Source organism: Rhinolophus sinicus, linkage group LG05, assembly GCF_036562045.2.
Source record: "Rhinolophus sinicus isolate RSC01 linkage group LG05, ASM3656204v1, whole genome shotgun sequence".
Lineage (NCBI taxonomy): Eukaryota > Metazoa > Chordata > Mammalia > Chiroptera > Rhinolophidae > Rhinolophus > Rhinolophus sinicus.
This window is the reverse complement of record NC_133755.1, coordinates 82,022,918-82,039,440: the sequence shown is the minus strand read 5'-3', so window position 1 is coordinate 82,039,440 and position 16,523 is coordinate 82,022,918. Positions and strand designations below refer to the sequence as shown.

The 16,523-nt window shown below is 55.5% G+C and overlaps 1 protein-coding gene across 5 annotated transcripts in view; it reads right to left on the bottom strand.

Annotated features, from left to right (window-relative positions):
- Window positions 1–16,523, bottom strand: part of PACSIN1 (protein kinase C and casein kinase substrate in neurons 1) — a 58,025-nt gene that overhangs the window by 6,805 nt on the left and 34,697 nt on the right. For 2 of the 5 annotated variants that reach the window (XM_074332816.1, XM_019738801.2), the window contains 2 exons: window positions 1,352–1,477; window positions 315–471 (listed from right to left, as the gene is read on the bottom strand). In XM_074332816.1, coding sequence (XP_074188917.1) covers window positions 315–471; window positions 1,352–1,414 — 220 coding nt within the window. In that variant the 5' untranslated portion in view covers window positions 1,415–1,477. Of the gene's footprint in view, window positions 1–314; window positions 472–1,351; window positions 1,499–11,435; window positions 11,638–16,523 lie in introns of those variants that run through there. The other 3 variants (XM_019738802.2, XM_074332817.1, XM_019738803.2) reach the window with 3 other exon arrangements.

The following is a 16,523-nucleotide window of genomic DNA, read 5'->3' as shown; positions in this document are numbered from 1 at the left end:
GAGAAAATAAATGTGCTAAAATGCTAACTGTGAATCTGGGTGACGAGTATGTAGTTCTCTGTACTATTCTTGCAACTTTTCTCTGAGTTAAAATTATTTCAAAATAAAGTTATTTTTGTTTTTGTTTTTGTTTGTTTTAAAATCCAACCTGCTCTGGCCGGAGAGGGAAGGAGTGCAGGTGCGGGGACAGCGCCTGCAAAGGCGCTATGGCTGGAGGCTGCAGGTGAATCCAGGTGGCTGGGCACTCCCAGACCCAGGACCCAGACCTGGGGTTAGGGCCTGGGGTGTGCGCACGGGGTGGGCAAGGGGGGCACCTTTCTCGATGAGTTGGCGCCAGCGCTTGGCCCAGTCGGTAAGCTGCTGCGCGTAGGCTTTCTCGATCTTGGCGCGCTCCTGCACGCAGTTCATCAGGTCGTTGCACAGGCGGTGCCCGTCATCGATGCGCTTCACCGTCCGCTTGTAGTTCCCCACCTGGCGGCCAAGCAGCGAGCATGAGACTCCCGCGTGCTCCTCGCCTCCGCCAGCCCGCCCTGGCCGCCGCGTCCTGCAGGGGGCGCCCGCCACAGCCATCCTGGCAGGCCCCCTCCGACTCGCTGTCCCGCGGTAACACCCTGGGGGCTGCGGACTCTCTCACTTGCAGAGGCCTTGGCAGCCCATGTCACACCCCACTGTCTACACACTCCCTCATCCCTCTTTGAATATAATTTCGTCGCTGCCACAAAATGCAGAAGGATTTTTGTAATTTGGACTTGGGCTAGAATGAATTATTCATTTTGTTCTTGGGAGCTAAATCTATTATATTTATATAGAGTCGTATAAGTATTGAGTTGAGCTGCAGCTTCTTGACATAATATTATGTTTTGTAGACATCTCATTAAACACTTATTAATTTAGGTTTGGCAGTTTTCACTTTGGGTTTCACAAGCCAATAGAAAAATTGTTTTCTCAAAGATTTTGGAAGGCTCTGAAATGCTGGCCTGTCTCCAGGTCCATGTTGCTGTGGGGCTCCCTGAACTCACTCCGTTTTTGTGTGACCAGAGCTCCACCTTCTGCTCACTTCACAGGGGAGGGGTGGAGAGCAGCTGTGAAAGGCTGTGTAATCTGTAAGGGGCCTGCTCCACATCGTGCAACGCCACGGGATCCCTCAGGGGCTGCTGTGGGCAGAGGGGCTCCAGGCTCAGCGGGTAGTAGTAGCCACTTCGTGGCAACCACTGCCTGTTGGACACGGAGAGCTTTGGAGGGGTCCGAGGGGTTGGGGAGCAGGGCCTAAGGCCACCGGGCAGGTGGGAGCCTGGGTCCCCATATAGCCAGGCTGTTGGTCCCCAGGACCTGGGCAGCACCATAGCCTCACCTCCCAGAAGCTGTCGGTGATCTCCTCCGGGGCGAGCGAGGCCTCATCGTAGGAGCCGGACATGGTGTGACCGCAGGGGGATGGACAGGTGTGGAGCGGTGGTCAGCAGGCTGGGCTTCTCATGCGCTGAGGGCAGGAGAGAGACCCCTGGAGATGAGGGATATGGCCCACGTGACCCATTCCAGCCCTGGGACCCCAACTTGCTGTGGGGATGAGGGCTCCAGGCATGAGCCTTGTATAGGGATGGGTACTTCCTGCCCAGGGACTGGCTCACCATCCTGAGGGTAACCCCAAGTCATCCTGCAGCACCCCTCGTGCCTACCTCCCCACCTGTCCTCCACGAGCCCTTTGCCCCATCTCCTCTCCTTCCCCAGGATGGAGCTGAGGACCCATCCTGAGCACCTCTTGCCGTAACCACCAGAAGCGTGGTGCCCACCACTGTTGTGTTCCTGGACTCACAGCTAAAAGTTAGGGCCACACGATGGCCTATTTGCCTTATACAAATCTGTGGTTTGCTTCATAGATACTCAGGTCCTCAAAGCCAGCAATCGGGCTTACCTTTGGGCATGTCAGCACCCCCTCCCCAGGGCAGGGCACCTGTAGGGACCACTAGAGCTCAATAAACCCCAGGTGGCTTCTCCATCTGCCCCCCATTGGCACTGCCCCCCCCCCCCGACCCAGCCAGTTCCTTCTACCAGGCCCACAATACTCACCTGGGCGTCCCATCCCCACCCCTAACCAATGCAGAGCCCCTGGTCTCAGCCCCTCAATCGTCCCCAAAGCCCCTACCTGGAGCCTGGAGCCTGGACTCAGGCCCCCTGGGAAGCTGCCTCAGGCCCCCTCCTACTCCCGCCCAGGCTGAGCGCCTCCTCAGTTCTCGTTGTGCAGCTGGGCCCTGTACATGCCCTTGTGGCTGCCCTGGTGCCCAGCCTCAGAGCCCTCATTAGCCACTTCCATGTCCCCTAAGAGTCCCGGACACGCAGCTTCCGGGTCCACAGGTCAGACCACTGTGAGCATCGGGCAGCTGTGTGTGGCCTGGATCTGTCAGGCAGCATCACAACTGTCCGATCTAGGCCATGTGCTGCCCGGGGCTGGGGCAGGCCCTGCCCTGCTCCCATCCCCCACCCAGGCCTCCCTGCCACCCCAGGCGAGAATGGCTCAGTTGTCAGGAGACAGAACAGAGAGGGCCAGGGGTCTGGACTGCAAAGGGGCTGCCAGCCTCCGGCCGGGGTACCTCCATGCCCTGTACTGCAGGCTTGGGAACTCTGAACCCTGACCGATGAGGACACTGGGGGAGTGCAGGCCTCTGCAAGATTCAGACTAACCTGGGTTAGGGGCCCAAGGGACCCCCAACCCTGTCAGCAGCTGACCCTCAGGCTCAGGGCAGGGGCACCAACACATGAGGATCCTGGGCTAAGGATGTCCCTCCCCCTCTGGCCTCAGTCTCCCCATGTGCCCAGGGCTAGTGTTCTCCGCGCAGTAATAACCCAGTATTGCCTCCTTGCCTCTCTCAGACACTAGATATGTTTTGTTCCTTTCCCCTTAGCAAAATGCAACCTTTCCCACAGATTCATGTATAGCAGGTGTGGGTGAGAGGGAGGGCAGCTGGATTTCAGCAAGGGACAAAGAAATGAGTCTGATTTTTTTCTTCTTAATTTGGCACCTTTCATTTATAAAGGCAGTACTTGGTTCATAAAGAAAACTTTGATTTAGATATGAAGATAGATTTGATTTAGATAAAGTAAAAGGCAGGGATATTTAATGAAGGGCTTTCAGCAAGGTTAGGTAAGTGTCCCTGGGCCCAGAGCCATCTAGAACCCTTGAAGTCACACAGAACTCTGCTCTTGGATCCCCAAGAGCTGTCAGCAGGCTGGCAGTGGGGCAGGAGCAGGGGAGAGGGAGGGACATTCCCTTATGGAAGTGAAGGTTGATCCCACCCATGGTAGTGCGGAAGTGACGTGACGCAACTTTGGTGGGGGCAACTGGGTGTCCTCTCTCATTGTCACAGAAGCACACATCCCCACCCAGCAGCACCATGTGGTCCTAGGACTTCACCTTCCAGCCACTTGGGCAAACTGATGCGGCCCGATTTGACTTATAGCAGCACTACCTGTAAAAGCCAAAGGCCGGAAACAACCCAGATGCCCGTGCAGGGGGCTGGTGACGTCAGTTATGGTGCAGGCCTGCAACGGAATGCTCTAGTCCTGAACGGACCCCCCGCCACAAGCCGCGTCACTAACGCCAAAGGAGCAAGGAAGGAGCAGAACAGCGTGGCTGTGGGTGCTCCTATTTGTATGGGGGGAAATACATAAGCGAAAAATGTGTTTGGAAAGACGGTGACAGTGGTTGCGTTAGGGCAACTGAGTGGCTGGAGGATGGGGTGGGAGATTTTTCACTGGAGCTCCTTTTATGCCTTTTGAATTTTGCCTTGTGTGCATAAATTCCTTATTTTTAAAAAACGCTTCAGCCTGCGGTGGAGGAGAGCCAAGGGAGCTGGGAGCCAGGACCGAAGCATGGAGGGAGGGAGGGAGGGCTAAGACCCGACATGTCAGGCTAGAAGGGGATGCACGATGGCAGAGACCACTCTCCACCTTGTCTAGACCCAGGCACTTGGTGTAGGCAGGAAACGGGTCTCCTGGGCTCCCAGCTGAGGTAGCATGTATCATAGAAATAACACTAGCCTTGGGGTCCCTGCTAGTATGCCACCAAACTGCTGTGTGACCTTGAGCAATTCACGTGGCCTCACTGGACCTTGCCATGAAATGAGGATGATTCAACCCAAATTAAGGATTAGATGAGATGGTGAGTGTCTGGCCCACTCCAGCCCCGGCTGGACCTGCACCGAAGTCAATCAGGAAGGCGGGCAGGCAGGGTGGGGCAGGGGCTGCAGGAGGGGGCATGGGAGCCCCCAAGCACCACATGGCCAGACACACCATCCCACCTTGCCCCTGCCTCACACCCTCACCCTGGGGGCAGGTGGGAAGCTTAACTCTTACCAAATGCCATATGCTTCCTGAATAGCGATCAGTAGCCACGGTCACTGAAAACGCTGAATCTCTGATAGGCAGGCCCAATATGCCCTTAGCTTTCCTCAACTCATCAAACAGGCACAGTGCCCATCTGACATACTGTGGCCCTGAAAGCCTTTATCATGAATAATAATTGCTGGCATTTATGGAGCACATATTTGGTGCCAGGGATGGTTCCCATGTGTTCACTCATCTAATCCTCACAAGGACCCTGTAGGCAGGTGCAATTCTCACCTCTACATTGTAGACGAGAGCCCTGAGGCTGAGACATGACTGTGAAAGAGCTTGTCAGCTCTCACTACTGATCTGTCACCACAGCTGTTGTCCCATTTCAGCGTGGGCTCTCTTTTTGTGGAGCCAGGGAAGGTGCCAGGCTTTCTCACCCCGAGGATGGTGAAGCCGTCGGCATGCAGAATGGGCGGCGTGGGGCTCTGGCTCCCGCTCGACCGCCTGCCAGTAAGTGCTCGGACACGTCCCATACGGGGGTCTCCGCTTTCTAACTCATATGATGCAAAACAATACTTGAATTTATGTTGAAGATCAAAATAAAGCTCTTTGTGAAAAACACACACCGCTGTGGAAATGTGACGTTTTCATGCTGGCCTGGACCTTTCCTTCAGGGAGAAACGAGACCCAGGGTGAAAGATGTCCTTCCTCAGGACCCAGGCCTACTGCTGGCTGCCTCGAAAAGACCCGGGAGGGCAGGGGCCCTGGTCATGTTCCGTGTTCCCCGGCTTGAAGAAGGGACAGAGGAATTAAGAGCATGAGCCCAGATAGGCAGCCTGTGTGACAGGGAATGATTTCTGCATCATTAGTCACTAACAGCCACAGGCCTTGGAGTCACTTCGCTCCTCTCTTCCCCCACCGCACCCCACACTCAGCCCGTCAGCAGTCAGCAGATGCTGAGTTCTACCTCACCTCCTTGGAGTAGCCTCTTCACAGGTCTTCCTGCCTCTGACCTTGTTTCTCTCACCACCCTCACCATCCAGCCCCAGCACAGCATCCAGAGAGAAACTGGTAAAACCTGTCAGATGCCACCACTGCCCTACTCAGACTCCGCATTTCCTCTGAGTAAACGTCCAAGTCTTTGCCAAGAGGCCCTGAATAACCTGCTGTCTCACCCCTCACCCCTCCACCCTCACCTCCCACCACTCTCACTCTCCAGCTCCACCGACTTCCTTGCTGTTCTAACCCCAGGGCCTTTGCACCTGCTAGGAGCAGTCTCCCCCCCACCCACCCTCAGATGTCCAGGTTTTCTCAAATGTTCTGATCTCCCCCCACATAAACTTGAAAATCTGTTTCCACCCCCAGTACTTCCCCCTCTCCCTTTCCTCACTTTATTATTCTCTATAGCACTTGTCACCATCTGACAGGCTGCCAACATTAGAATACTCATCATGTTTAGTGCCTTCCTCTCCTACTAGAATGTCAACTCTATAAGGGCAGCAATATTGTCTCTCTGGTTCTCTGCTGTATTTACAGCATCCAGAGCAATGCCTGGCACATAGTAAGTCCACAATACATTTTTGTTCAATGAATGAATACATGCCAAGGACATTCTGGAACATTCATTCATTAAATAGCAGAAGCACTGAATTCTATACCCGAAGCCAAACACAGTCATCTGCACACAGTAGGCGTTCAATAAATATTGATAATGATGGTGACACAGCCAAGAACCAGAATCCCAAAAGAGGGGTGTCCCAGATCCCACCTGTCCTGTTTCCAGGCCCCCTGCTTCTTTTCCTGGCATCCCTTTCCCCCACCTTCTGGGATCCAGTTCCAGGGTCTCTTTCTCTGATCCCCCAGGATGATTTTGCCCTCAGGATGGGGCGGCCATTTTCAGGGATCCTACAGCGTGCAGACAGAATAAGTATCAACAGACTTGGCTGTTACATTACCCCTCTCTCCACTCCTCCTTTAGAACAACTACAACCATTTTTGAGTACTTACTATGCTCCAGCCTCTTCATACACTTTACCTCCAACCCTCACAAGAATCCATTGGGATGGGTGTTGTTTTCTTTGTTCTACAGACAAGCTTCTGAGACTCAGAGAGGTTAAATAACTTGCCCAAGGTCACACAGCAGGTGTCATATCCAGACCCAGGGTGAGTCCCCTGCCCCCTTCAGGTGCCCAGTCCAGAGCCAGCACTCTGTGGGTGTCACCCTGCTCCTCCTGGCGAGACGTTCTTCCTGGGACCAGCTCAACTCAAACCAGGGCAGGGCCATGGGAAGCCAGAGCTGCCTCCCCCTCAACCAGGGTGGGCCTCAGGACCCACAAATATTCTAACAGCTCCTCCACTCCTCACGTCACCCAGAGACGGGGCCACACAAAGACTTTTACCAGCCTCTGCTGGGGCGTCAGGTGCAGCACGAAGGACCCAGGTTAGCTGTGAGGTGCTGTCCTTCCATTCCTCCCCGTGAGACACACCCCGTGTTCACTCCAGCTTCGATTTCCAGACCCATGAGAAATCAATTTTTGTTGATGAAGCCGCCCAGTCTATAGTATTTTGTTTTGGGAGCCCGAGCTGGCCAAGTCGCCTTTCAGTGACTGTTGGGCCTCGTCTGGGAACCCGAGGTCTCCAGGTTCCCTGTGAAAAGCAGACCCCAGGCCTGGCCTCCTCTAGCTTTTTCTTTGGATCTAAACACCAGGCCCCCCAACCTCCATCTGCTCTGAGGAGAGGTCCCTGGGCAGTCCCCAAGGGGCCCTCCCTTCAGAAATGATGAATCTCTGGGATGGCGGTGTGGGAAGAGGAAGATGATGGAAACACAAACGGGGGACAGAGCAAGGCAAAGCCAGGTCTCACCCAGACAAGCCCCAGCAGAGGGGACCCACCGAGGAGGGTGTAAAGGCACCCCACCTCAAGCCCCCCGGCTGGCCTCTCTCCCCTCCCCCCAGCCCGCTCCCTGGATGCTGACCTTCGACCCTCCACCTTCCCTATCCTCTCCCTTCTTCCTCCAGCCCCACCAGGCCCCAGGGCCCCCCTCTCTTTCCTCCAGAAAATCACCCCAAAGGCAGCCCTGCCACTCTCCTGCTCCCAGGCCAAGTGGAGGAGGCAACATCTCATTCGGTCTCCAGGGAGCCTCTAGGATGGCTCAGGAGGGAACAGACCAGCCCTCCCCCCATGGAGTGTGCACTCCAATGCAGGCAGAAAGCCAAGAAGTGAAAAAATATCCCCTCGTTAAGCGGTGACAATAGTTAAGGGGAAAATCAGGCAGGGTAAGAGGGTTCCAGCCTCAAGCAGCGACGGCAGAAGTTGGTGTATAAAAACCACAGCTCCCCAGCTCCCCAGGGGCTAAGTATGAGGTGTTCCCCACACTGGTTCCCAGAGGTGCCCCTTGGAATTGAGCCCTAGATGCCCACAGTGGGAACTGGCTTGACAAACCGTCCCCCATGTCTCACCTCTGCCCTCTCCGTGTTTCCAGAGACCATCTCCCATCTGAACCGATCTCATCAGATCTTTGTGCCAGGCTCAGCTTCTGGGGGAGCCCAAACTGAGACCCAGAGGTGGGGAGGCAGGAGTGGGAGCTGGTGGGAAAACAGGCCCTGTCCTCTCTGCTCAGGGTGCATCTCACTCCTCGAAATCAGTCATCCCACCCTTGGCCCCCCTGTGGGGGGCTGTCCTGTCCTGAGCCCTGTGTGCCTGTGGCCTCCTGGAGGTCAGGGGCCAGATGGGGCGCTCTGTGGGCGACGCCCCGGTGGCTTCGCAGCATGCTTTCCTGACGGCACAGAACTCTGGGATGGCTTCTGACCAGGAAGGGGCCCTCTGTCTTCAGCAGCACTGGGGTGGGGTGCATACAGGTCACTCTCCTCCCTTTCCTGGCCAGGTAGGGCTGTTTTGGCCATGGCGGGAGCAGCAAAAGGCAAGAAGCATGGACCCAGTCCATGCAGGATCTCCTGCCCAACTCGATGCCCCTGGAGCAGCTGCCCAGCTGGGGGGGCGTTGGATCCTTCTCCTGTGAGGGCCAAATCACAGGTCCCCCATTACAGCACGGATGCAGAGGCCAGCCACTGAGGCAGAGACTCCTGGCTTTCAACTGCAGCCCTGATCCCTGTAGGGCAGCCCTGGGCCGCAGCAGTGAACAAGACAGAAAACTCCCTGCCTTCGTGGAGCTGACATTCCAGAAGGGCTAAACAGACAAGAAACCGGATGAATAAGTAAGTGATCAAGTGTGTTAGAAGGTGACAAGGGATGTGGAGAAGATTGTGACAAGGAAAGGGACAGGGAGGGACGGTGGGGGCTGGAATAAAGCTATTTTACCCAGAATGGTCAGAGAAGGCCATTCTCAAAAGTGACATTTCAGCAAAGGCCTGAAGGAGGTGAGGGAGGGGGCCATGCAGTTATCTGGGGGAACAGCATCTAGGCAGAGGGGATAGCCAGTGAAAAGGCCCTGAGGCAGAAGCATGGTTGAGGAAGCGGGGAGGGCCATGTGGCTGGAGCAGAGTGAGTGAGGGGGAGAGGGAGGGGTGAGGTCAGGGAGGCTGGGTGGGGAGGCTGGGAGATCACTTGGAGTCTTGTATGTTAGAGTAAGACATTTTTTGTTGTTGTTTTTTTAAGGAAGGCGCGGCTCACAGTTGCCCATAAGGGGATCGAACCGGCACCCTTGGTGCTATTAGCACCATGCTCTAACCAACTGAGCTAACCAGCCATCCCCAAAGTAAGACCTTTGACTCTTTCTCCCAAGTGAGATGGGAGTTACTGCGGGGTTTGAGAAGAGGTGAGATGTGATGGGACTTAGGTTTTAAAGGGTCCCTGGCTGCTGGGGGAAGAGCAGGCTACCAGGGGACGAGGAGGACAGGGAACCCACTGGCAGGGGCTGCAGTCCTGCAGATGAGGGAAGATGGGGGCTCAGCCAAGGCGGTAATTTAGCTGGAAACAGTGAGAAGTGATTGATGTCTGGAAATGCTATGACATTCGAACCAACAGGATTTGCTGATAGTTTGGCTGTGAGTGTGAACAGGGGTCCAGGATGGCTCCAGGGCTTGGGCCTGAGCAGCTGGTGGGTGGGGAGCACAGTAGGAGGAATGATCTGGGGGAGACAGGAGCTCAGTTTTGGAGCCCGGAGTTGCCCATGAAGAGCCAAGTGGAGATGTCGCCTTAGTTTCCCCCAGAGGGCCTGCACTGGGGGCCGTGTGAGGAAGGGCCAGCCTGGGGCCAAACTGGTCTTCCAGTCCCAGGGCCCCAGCCCCCTGGCTGAGCCCCAGGCCTCTGAGTGCTCCTGGGGCCTCCCTTCAGCTCCCTCTGACGTGGGGAAGGCTGCTGGGCTTCCAGGCAGGTGCCGGGACAATAGGCCCACAGGGTGCAATGGGGTGGGGTTTGGAAATGCACCCTGGGAGGCTATTCTGGTGGGCTCTCTGTCCCAGAGTCTGGAAACAACACTGTAGGAGAGAGACAGAGCAAGCAAGACAGACCGTAGGGACCGAGGGACAGAAAACAATGAAGGAGAAGAGGACCGTGGCCTAGAGAAGGCAGCATGGGGGTGGGGAAGGTCAGGGCGGGCCTGAGGGTCTGGGGAGGGGACAGCGCCTTCTAGTTCTTGCCCAAAGAGCCTGCCCTTCAGGCCTCACCAGCCCTGTTCTGGCTGAGATGGAAGCAAGCCCCGCTGCAGAAGTTGAGGCAGGCCAGATGCCAGCCGGCCAAGGCCCTGGTGGGGAGGAGGGCGACGGGCCTCAGGGAAGCAGGGGGCAGATGGCGACAGTGTACCTGGGCTACGTGGCTGCCCGCTCCTGGGCAGATCTGCATCCCAGACCCTGCTCCTGCCACTTGAGACGTGTACTCTCAACCCCATGCCCTTAACCCCCAAGCGGGAGACCCCTGTGCCTAATACTCCGCAGGTGAACTAACACTCGCAGAAACGAACTGAACCACGTCAGCTTCTTGACACATATTCCTCCACCCGATCACAGGCCCAGGGATCCCTCCTCGGCCCTGCACAAAGTCTTCTGACCCCCAAGTGCCCAGGGGAAGAAGCTCCAGGATGTGGTGCCAGGGCCCAGCGAAGGACCCAGCCAGCTGGATGCTGGGTAGAGAAGGCAAGCGGGAGAAGAGGGCACACACTCTGCCTCCCAGGCACCGTAAGCATGCCCAAGCTTGCACACACCAACCCCCTGCCCCACTCAGGCTCAGATCGCCTCCGCACACAGGCCAAGGCTCTTCAGATCCGTCCCAGGGCCAACCCGGACCAGGTGTCCCCCACACACTGCAGCGAGCCAGGCCCGTCAGGCCCCTCTGTGCTCAGCTCCTCCCCAGGCCCCAGCCCCACCCGTCTGAGCAGCGGCAGAGGCGCCTCCGCAGTGCCCAGGCTGGCCCAGCAGCAGCGGAGTCTGTCCCCAGGAGCAATGCAGCAAGGGACAGAAGTTGGGGGAGGGAGGGCCATAGGCACCACCACGAGGGGTCTGCTCTCCTGTGCCCCAACATGGAGACTCGGGGCTTGCTGGGGGTGGCACAGGGGTCCTTTGGGAGACCTGGGCATCTAGGTCTGCAGGGAGAACAAGGAGGGGAAGGGCTCAAGCTTGGGGGAAAAGGAGAAAGATGCCTCCTCCCTGACCAGGGGGCTCGAAGCCCAGTGAGACCATGTGGGCCTGCAGGGAGGCCGTGGTGCAGGGGGTGGGACTGGGTCTGCTGGTCCCAAATGGCCAGGGCCTAGCAGTGCCCCCCGTTGCGGGGGAGACATCCTCACTTTTCCCTGCCCCCCACATACTCTAGCCTCAGCCTGGGGAGGGCCGGTGCAGTGGGTTACTGGAAGCTCCAGCGTCCCATAGCGCACTTCCCCCGGGGGGGGAGTGTTTCTACAGTCAGGGCTTGTGACAGTGGTGGAGAGAGGGACTGAAGTACAGAAGAGGAAAGGCAATCGGGGGGCAGTCCTCCTGATGGGGAGGGCTCAGGTTCTGAAGAGTGCCTCCAAAATGCTGGCTGCTCCCACCCCATCCAATGGCCCTGGCCCCTCAGGCCCTTCTGCTTGCTACCAAGTGCTGCTGGTGGGAAGGCAGGGTTAGTCCCAGGACCCCACTCTCCATGCAGCCTCTTCCAGCTGTCCCCGTCGGGATGCCTACCTGGGCCTGTCTTGGTACCAAGCCAGGGGCAGGTAGGAGCGCACTGCCCCTGCTGGGCCAAGCTGGGCCGGAGGAGCTTGCTGTCCTCCTTCTCCGTGGTGGCGGCAGGGAGGGGGCCTGGCGCCCAGGCTGGGGGCTCTGTCCTCTTGGGTTCCCTCCCCTCCACCGCTAGCTCAGGAAGGCAGCAGCACCAGAACTGCGGAAGCCAGCTCCCCGCCCCCCACCGCTGCCTCCTCCCCTCCCTCCTCCCGACCTGCCTCCTGCTCCAGCCACCCACCTCCTTCTGCTCGTTTCTATGGCAACCGGGCAATGCTCGCACAGACAGCCTCCTTCCCATGTACACCAGGGGACGCCTGCCTTCTACATGGCGCCTGCATCAACGCCGGCGGGGGCATGCTCCTTCACCTTCACAGAGACGCTGATGGACACGCAGGCTCACATGGCCACCCTGGGTTGTGGGGGACCCTGCTCCAGTCTCTTTCCTCTCTTCTCCTCGTGAGCCCGCCTCCAGACATACCAACCTGGCCTTGCAAGCTGCACCTTTCCATGCACTTCTCTCAAGACCTTGAAATCTGACTGAATGCTACTCTGTAAATATTTCTATTTGCTTACTCATTCATTCGCCTTCAGTCATACCTCGACATTTTATTTTATTTTGAGTCTTTTCTGGGTCACGCTGAGTGTGAGATGTTCATCCACAATCTCATTCCATAAGGTCCCATACCCATTTTACAGATTGGAAACTGAGGCCCACAGTAGTAAGACAACTTATCTGAGTATCCAGGACTCCTGGGTTCATTGTTAGCAGAGAGGCCTTGTGATTCCAAGTCTGGTGTTTCTCCCGTTGGCCAGAGCTGTCACACACCCCTCAGAGCAGACACCGAGGCTTGCACCACACACGTGATCCATACGCACCAACATGTATCCATGCACAAGTGCATCCCCAACAACACACTTACATATACAAACACCCATTACACACATCTGCGTACATGCATCTCCAAAAGCCTGTGTATCTACCTATACGTGCACAGGTAACACACACATATACATACACTGTTAACACTGATATCAGCGCATATAATCTTTAAAACACATGTACACACATCTACACAGATCCAGAACATACCACACACAAACCCATCCTACAGCAAATCACAGCTGGATAACGCTTGCCTCATTAGAAGGGATCAGTGACACAGGAAAAGTGTCCCAACCAGGGGATTAAACAATGAGCCACTTCCCTGGACAGGGGCTGACTCTGCTCTCCGCCCCCTCTAGGGATCAGACATTAATCTGCCCACTTTGTCTGAGCTCTGCTGTGGAGGACAGGGGTGGGGGTGGAGACAGGGTCCATCCTCCCCCACGCCCCTTGCCTCATTCTGGAAGTCCTCTGCCGGGTCCGACCTAGATCCCACCTAGAGCCCTTTGGCCTAGGGAGCTCACAGATGTCCTCGCCCACCTTCCTGGTTGCTGTCCAGTCCGCGGACGTGGAGCGATGAAAGGACAGAGTAAAACGGGCCCCTCCTCCTCAGAGGGAGTTCCATGCTTCAGACAGGCTTGCCGTCCTCAGCAGGGACCACATCCAGTGGGGGCGGGCAGGGGGAGGACAGACCAGGTGGGGACCTGGGCACAGGACACACACCCTGCCCCACAGAAAGCGCTGTCCCCAGCCCGTCACCACCTCAGAGGACCTCAGGCAGGGGGCACTGCAGCCCCCAGCCCCAGGGCAATTCTCAGGGACCCCACACAGCCCAGAAAGGACGGACTCAATCAGAGAGAACCAGAAGCCCACTGAAAACTAAGCAAGAAGCGGCCTTTTCCATGTGTCATCCCATCTGAGACCCCTCTCAATCATCAGACTGATGCCAATTAGATCAGACGATGCTATAAATTGTATGAAACAGCCTAATATCAGAAATGTCAAATGTGAGGGTGAAAATCATCCTGGAACAGATGAAACAGGTTATTTCATTCATTCAGTAGATATTTACTAGGTACCTACCACATGCCAGGGACTGTTTTAGGTGCTGGGACACAGCTATGGGCCAGAATCCCCACTGGTAACAAGCCAGTGGGTTTACTGAACTCCTGTTCTCCTGTGGTGTCTGTGAGTAACACAGCCACCCTGAAGTGAGGTCACAGGACTGAGAGGAAATGGGCTCCAAGGCGACAAAGCCAATAAATGCCTGGGCCGGGATTTGAACCCTCTGCCTGCCAAGTTTTTTCGAATGTTCCACTTTGGTTCCATTAAGAAAGATTTGGTTAGGAAACATGGCAACAGCCATCCAGTTTCTAGGAATTTCAGAGTCGAGTGTGCTTCTCAGCCTTACATCAAAGGCAGGACAGGGTCACGTGTACTTGCAATGCCAGTCAAATACTGGGCATGAGTGAGGACCTCAAAATGATAGGTGACTTCCAGCATGGCCTTCCTTGGGCCAGAAGGCTGGCATTGGGTGTCCCCAAACCTGGAGGTCCTCAGCAGAGGACCGGCAAGGAGGGTGGGGATGGCTGGCACCTGAGAACAGAGGCTCCCTGGAGAGCAGAGAGATCTCAGCTAGGGGGCTGGGAGGGATTGAGTTCCCAGGAGCTGTAAGCAGAGCCCCCTGCCCACCTGCTGGCCCCCAGCCCCAGATCATCTTTCTCCTAAAGAGCTGGCTCCATCCAGGGATACCAAAGACAGCTCTCACCCCACCACCCCTCTGTCAGCCTGCTCTGGCCCCATCTGCTGCCTGGCAGACCCCCGCGTTCTGCCCCCCCACACTCAGACAGTCTCTATGGCAGAAACTGACCCCTCGGTCACCCCTTCTTCCCCAGCTGGGGAAGCATCCACCCCTACCCCACCTCTGCTGTCAGCCTGATCCAGCTCCATCTGCTGTTGGGAGGGGCCCCCAAGTCACCTGTCTGCAGCCCTCTACTCCCCCACTTACAGGCCCCAGACAAGCCCAGGGAACCCCCCCACACACACACACACGATGCCTAACCTCAGCCCCTATTCCCGGACCTTAACCATGTTCCAGGACACCAGTGGGATCGGACTACAAATGAGGAAGGGGCCTCACCCAGGCCACAGAGCAGCTGCCCTCATGTCCCCAGAAGAAGCTGACCCCTTCTGTCACCACCTCCTTGCCCAACCCACCACCTCAGTGCCCCACCCCCACCCCAGCCTGGCACAGTTATCCCACATGTTCCCAGAGCAAATGCAATCAGGGCTCATTAGCTGCTGCTTTGCATCTCATTTGCATAATGTTCCCATGACTGTCAAAATGCCAGAATCCTCCCCAGGCCCCTGCCCATGACAGGTGGGGCTGGCCAGCAATGAAGAAATGAAATGGGCAAGGTCCCTGAGGGTCTATGTGGGGGCTAAACATGTGGGGGCCAGAGCATCAGAGGGAGAAAACAGAGGCAACTTGGTTTCAGACCCTGAACGGCACCCAGAGGAGGGGCAATAGGTACTTACTGAGCACCTGCTAAGTCCGGGCACCATTACCCACTTGTTTTCCACAATGAGCCATTTCACAGGTGTGAAAACTGATGCTTTAAGACCTTGCTACTCAAAGTCTGGATCCCACCTGGGAGCTGGGAAGACGTGCAGCATCTCAGGTCCCACCCCAAACCTCCTGAATCCAAACCTGCATTGTCACAAGATCCTAGGAGATGACAGTGTGAGGAGTACGAGGTTGAGGGACTTGCCCTGGTGTCGGAACCGAGGCATGTCTGACCAAACCCCATGCTAGTGTCTTTAATACATTTAATAAATATTTCCTGAGCACCTACTATGTGCATCACTGCCCTAGGCAGTGGGACACAGCAGATAACCATGAGATAACCTCATGTACGTTTCATGCCAAAAGGGGAAGACATGCAACAAATAACAATACAAGTTCACAGGGTGATCAGTACTGCCAAGGAAAATAATGTGGGGTAAACAGGTAAAGAGGATGAATGGGGATCATTTCGGAATCTCTCTTTGAAGAGATGACATTTGAACAAAAACCTAAATAAAGGGGAACAGGGAGGTACGTGATGATTTGGGGGAAGGGTGTTTCTGGCAGAGGGAAGAGCAAGGGCCAATGTCCTGAGGTGAGGGTGAGCGAGGCACTGAAGGCACCCCAAAGCTGAGTGGATGGATGGATGGACTGATGGGGATGAGTGGATGGATGGAGGCAGAGAGAAGTAGACAAGGTAAAGACACGGCAGGCCGAGGCCAGAACCTGCAGGGCCTTGTGGGCTGCGGTGAGGACGCTGGGCTTCATTCTAAGTATGAAGGGAAGCCATTGGTATTTTTGAGCAAGGGAGGGAAAGGATCCAATCTATGTTTTCAGAAGATTCCTGTGGCTTTTATGTGGCAGTGACTAGAAAGACTCAAAGGCTGGAGCAAGGAGACCAGTTAAGAGGTTTTTGCAATATTTATTCCCAATAGAAATGAGTACTTGTGGCCACTAAAACACATGCCCAAGAACATTTACAGCAGTTTTGTTCTTAATAGCTCCAAACTGGAAGCAACCCATCCACAGAAAACTAGATAAACAAATTGTGTGGTGTGCTGCATGTCGTAGGGGTAGTTTGCTTTTCCACTGTGCAAATTCTACCACATGATTTGCTCACACAGCTGAATACTATACAGCAGTGAAAAACATCCAACTACATACAACCACATGGAAAAATCTCAAGACATCTTGTGGAGCAAGAGACACCAAACTTAAAAGAACATACATAATGGATTCTACTTATATAAAGCTCAAGAACCGGTAAATCTGGACATCTGGTGCCTGGGCAAAACGGAGGTGATGCACTCACTTCTCCCTATTCCTTCTGCAAAGGACAGCTAAAACCCTGGACATTACATATAAAACGAACCTATGAAGACTCTAAAAGGGGAGAGAAGAGGGCAGGCTAGGGACCTCAGGACCCAAGGAACAACACAGCAGTGAGTTCTCTGGCTTTCGTTTTTGCCCACTATTTTCCAGATTGGTTGCTGGAGAAGTCAGCAACCCAGAAATACCAATGAGTGTGGACAAAACCAGCTCTAAGAAAAGCCTGCTCTCTCTAGCCAAAAGACTAGGAAAGGTGCAGTCTAGCAAGACA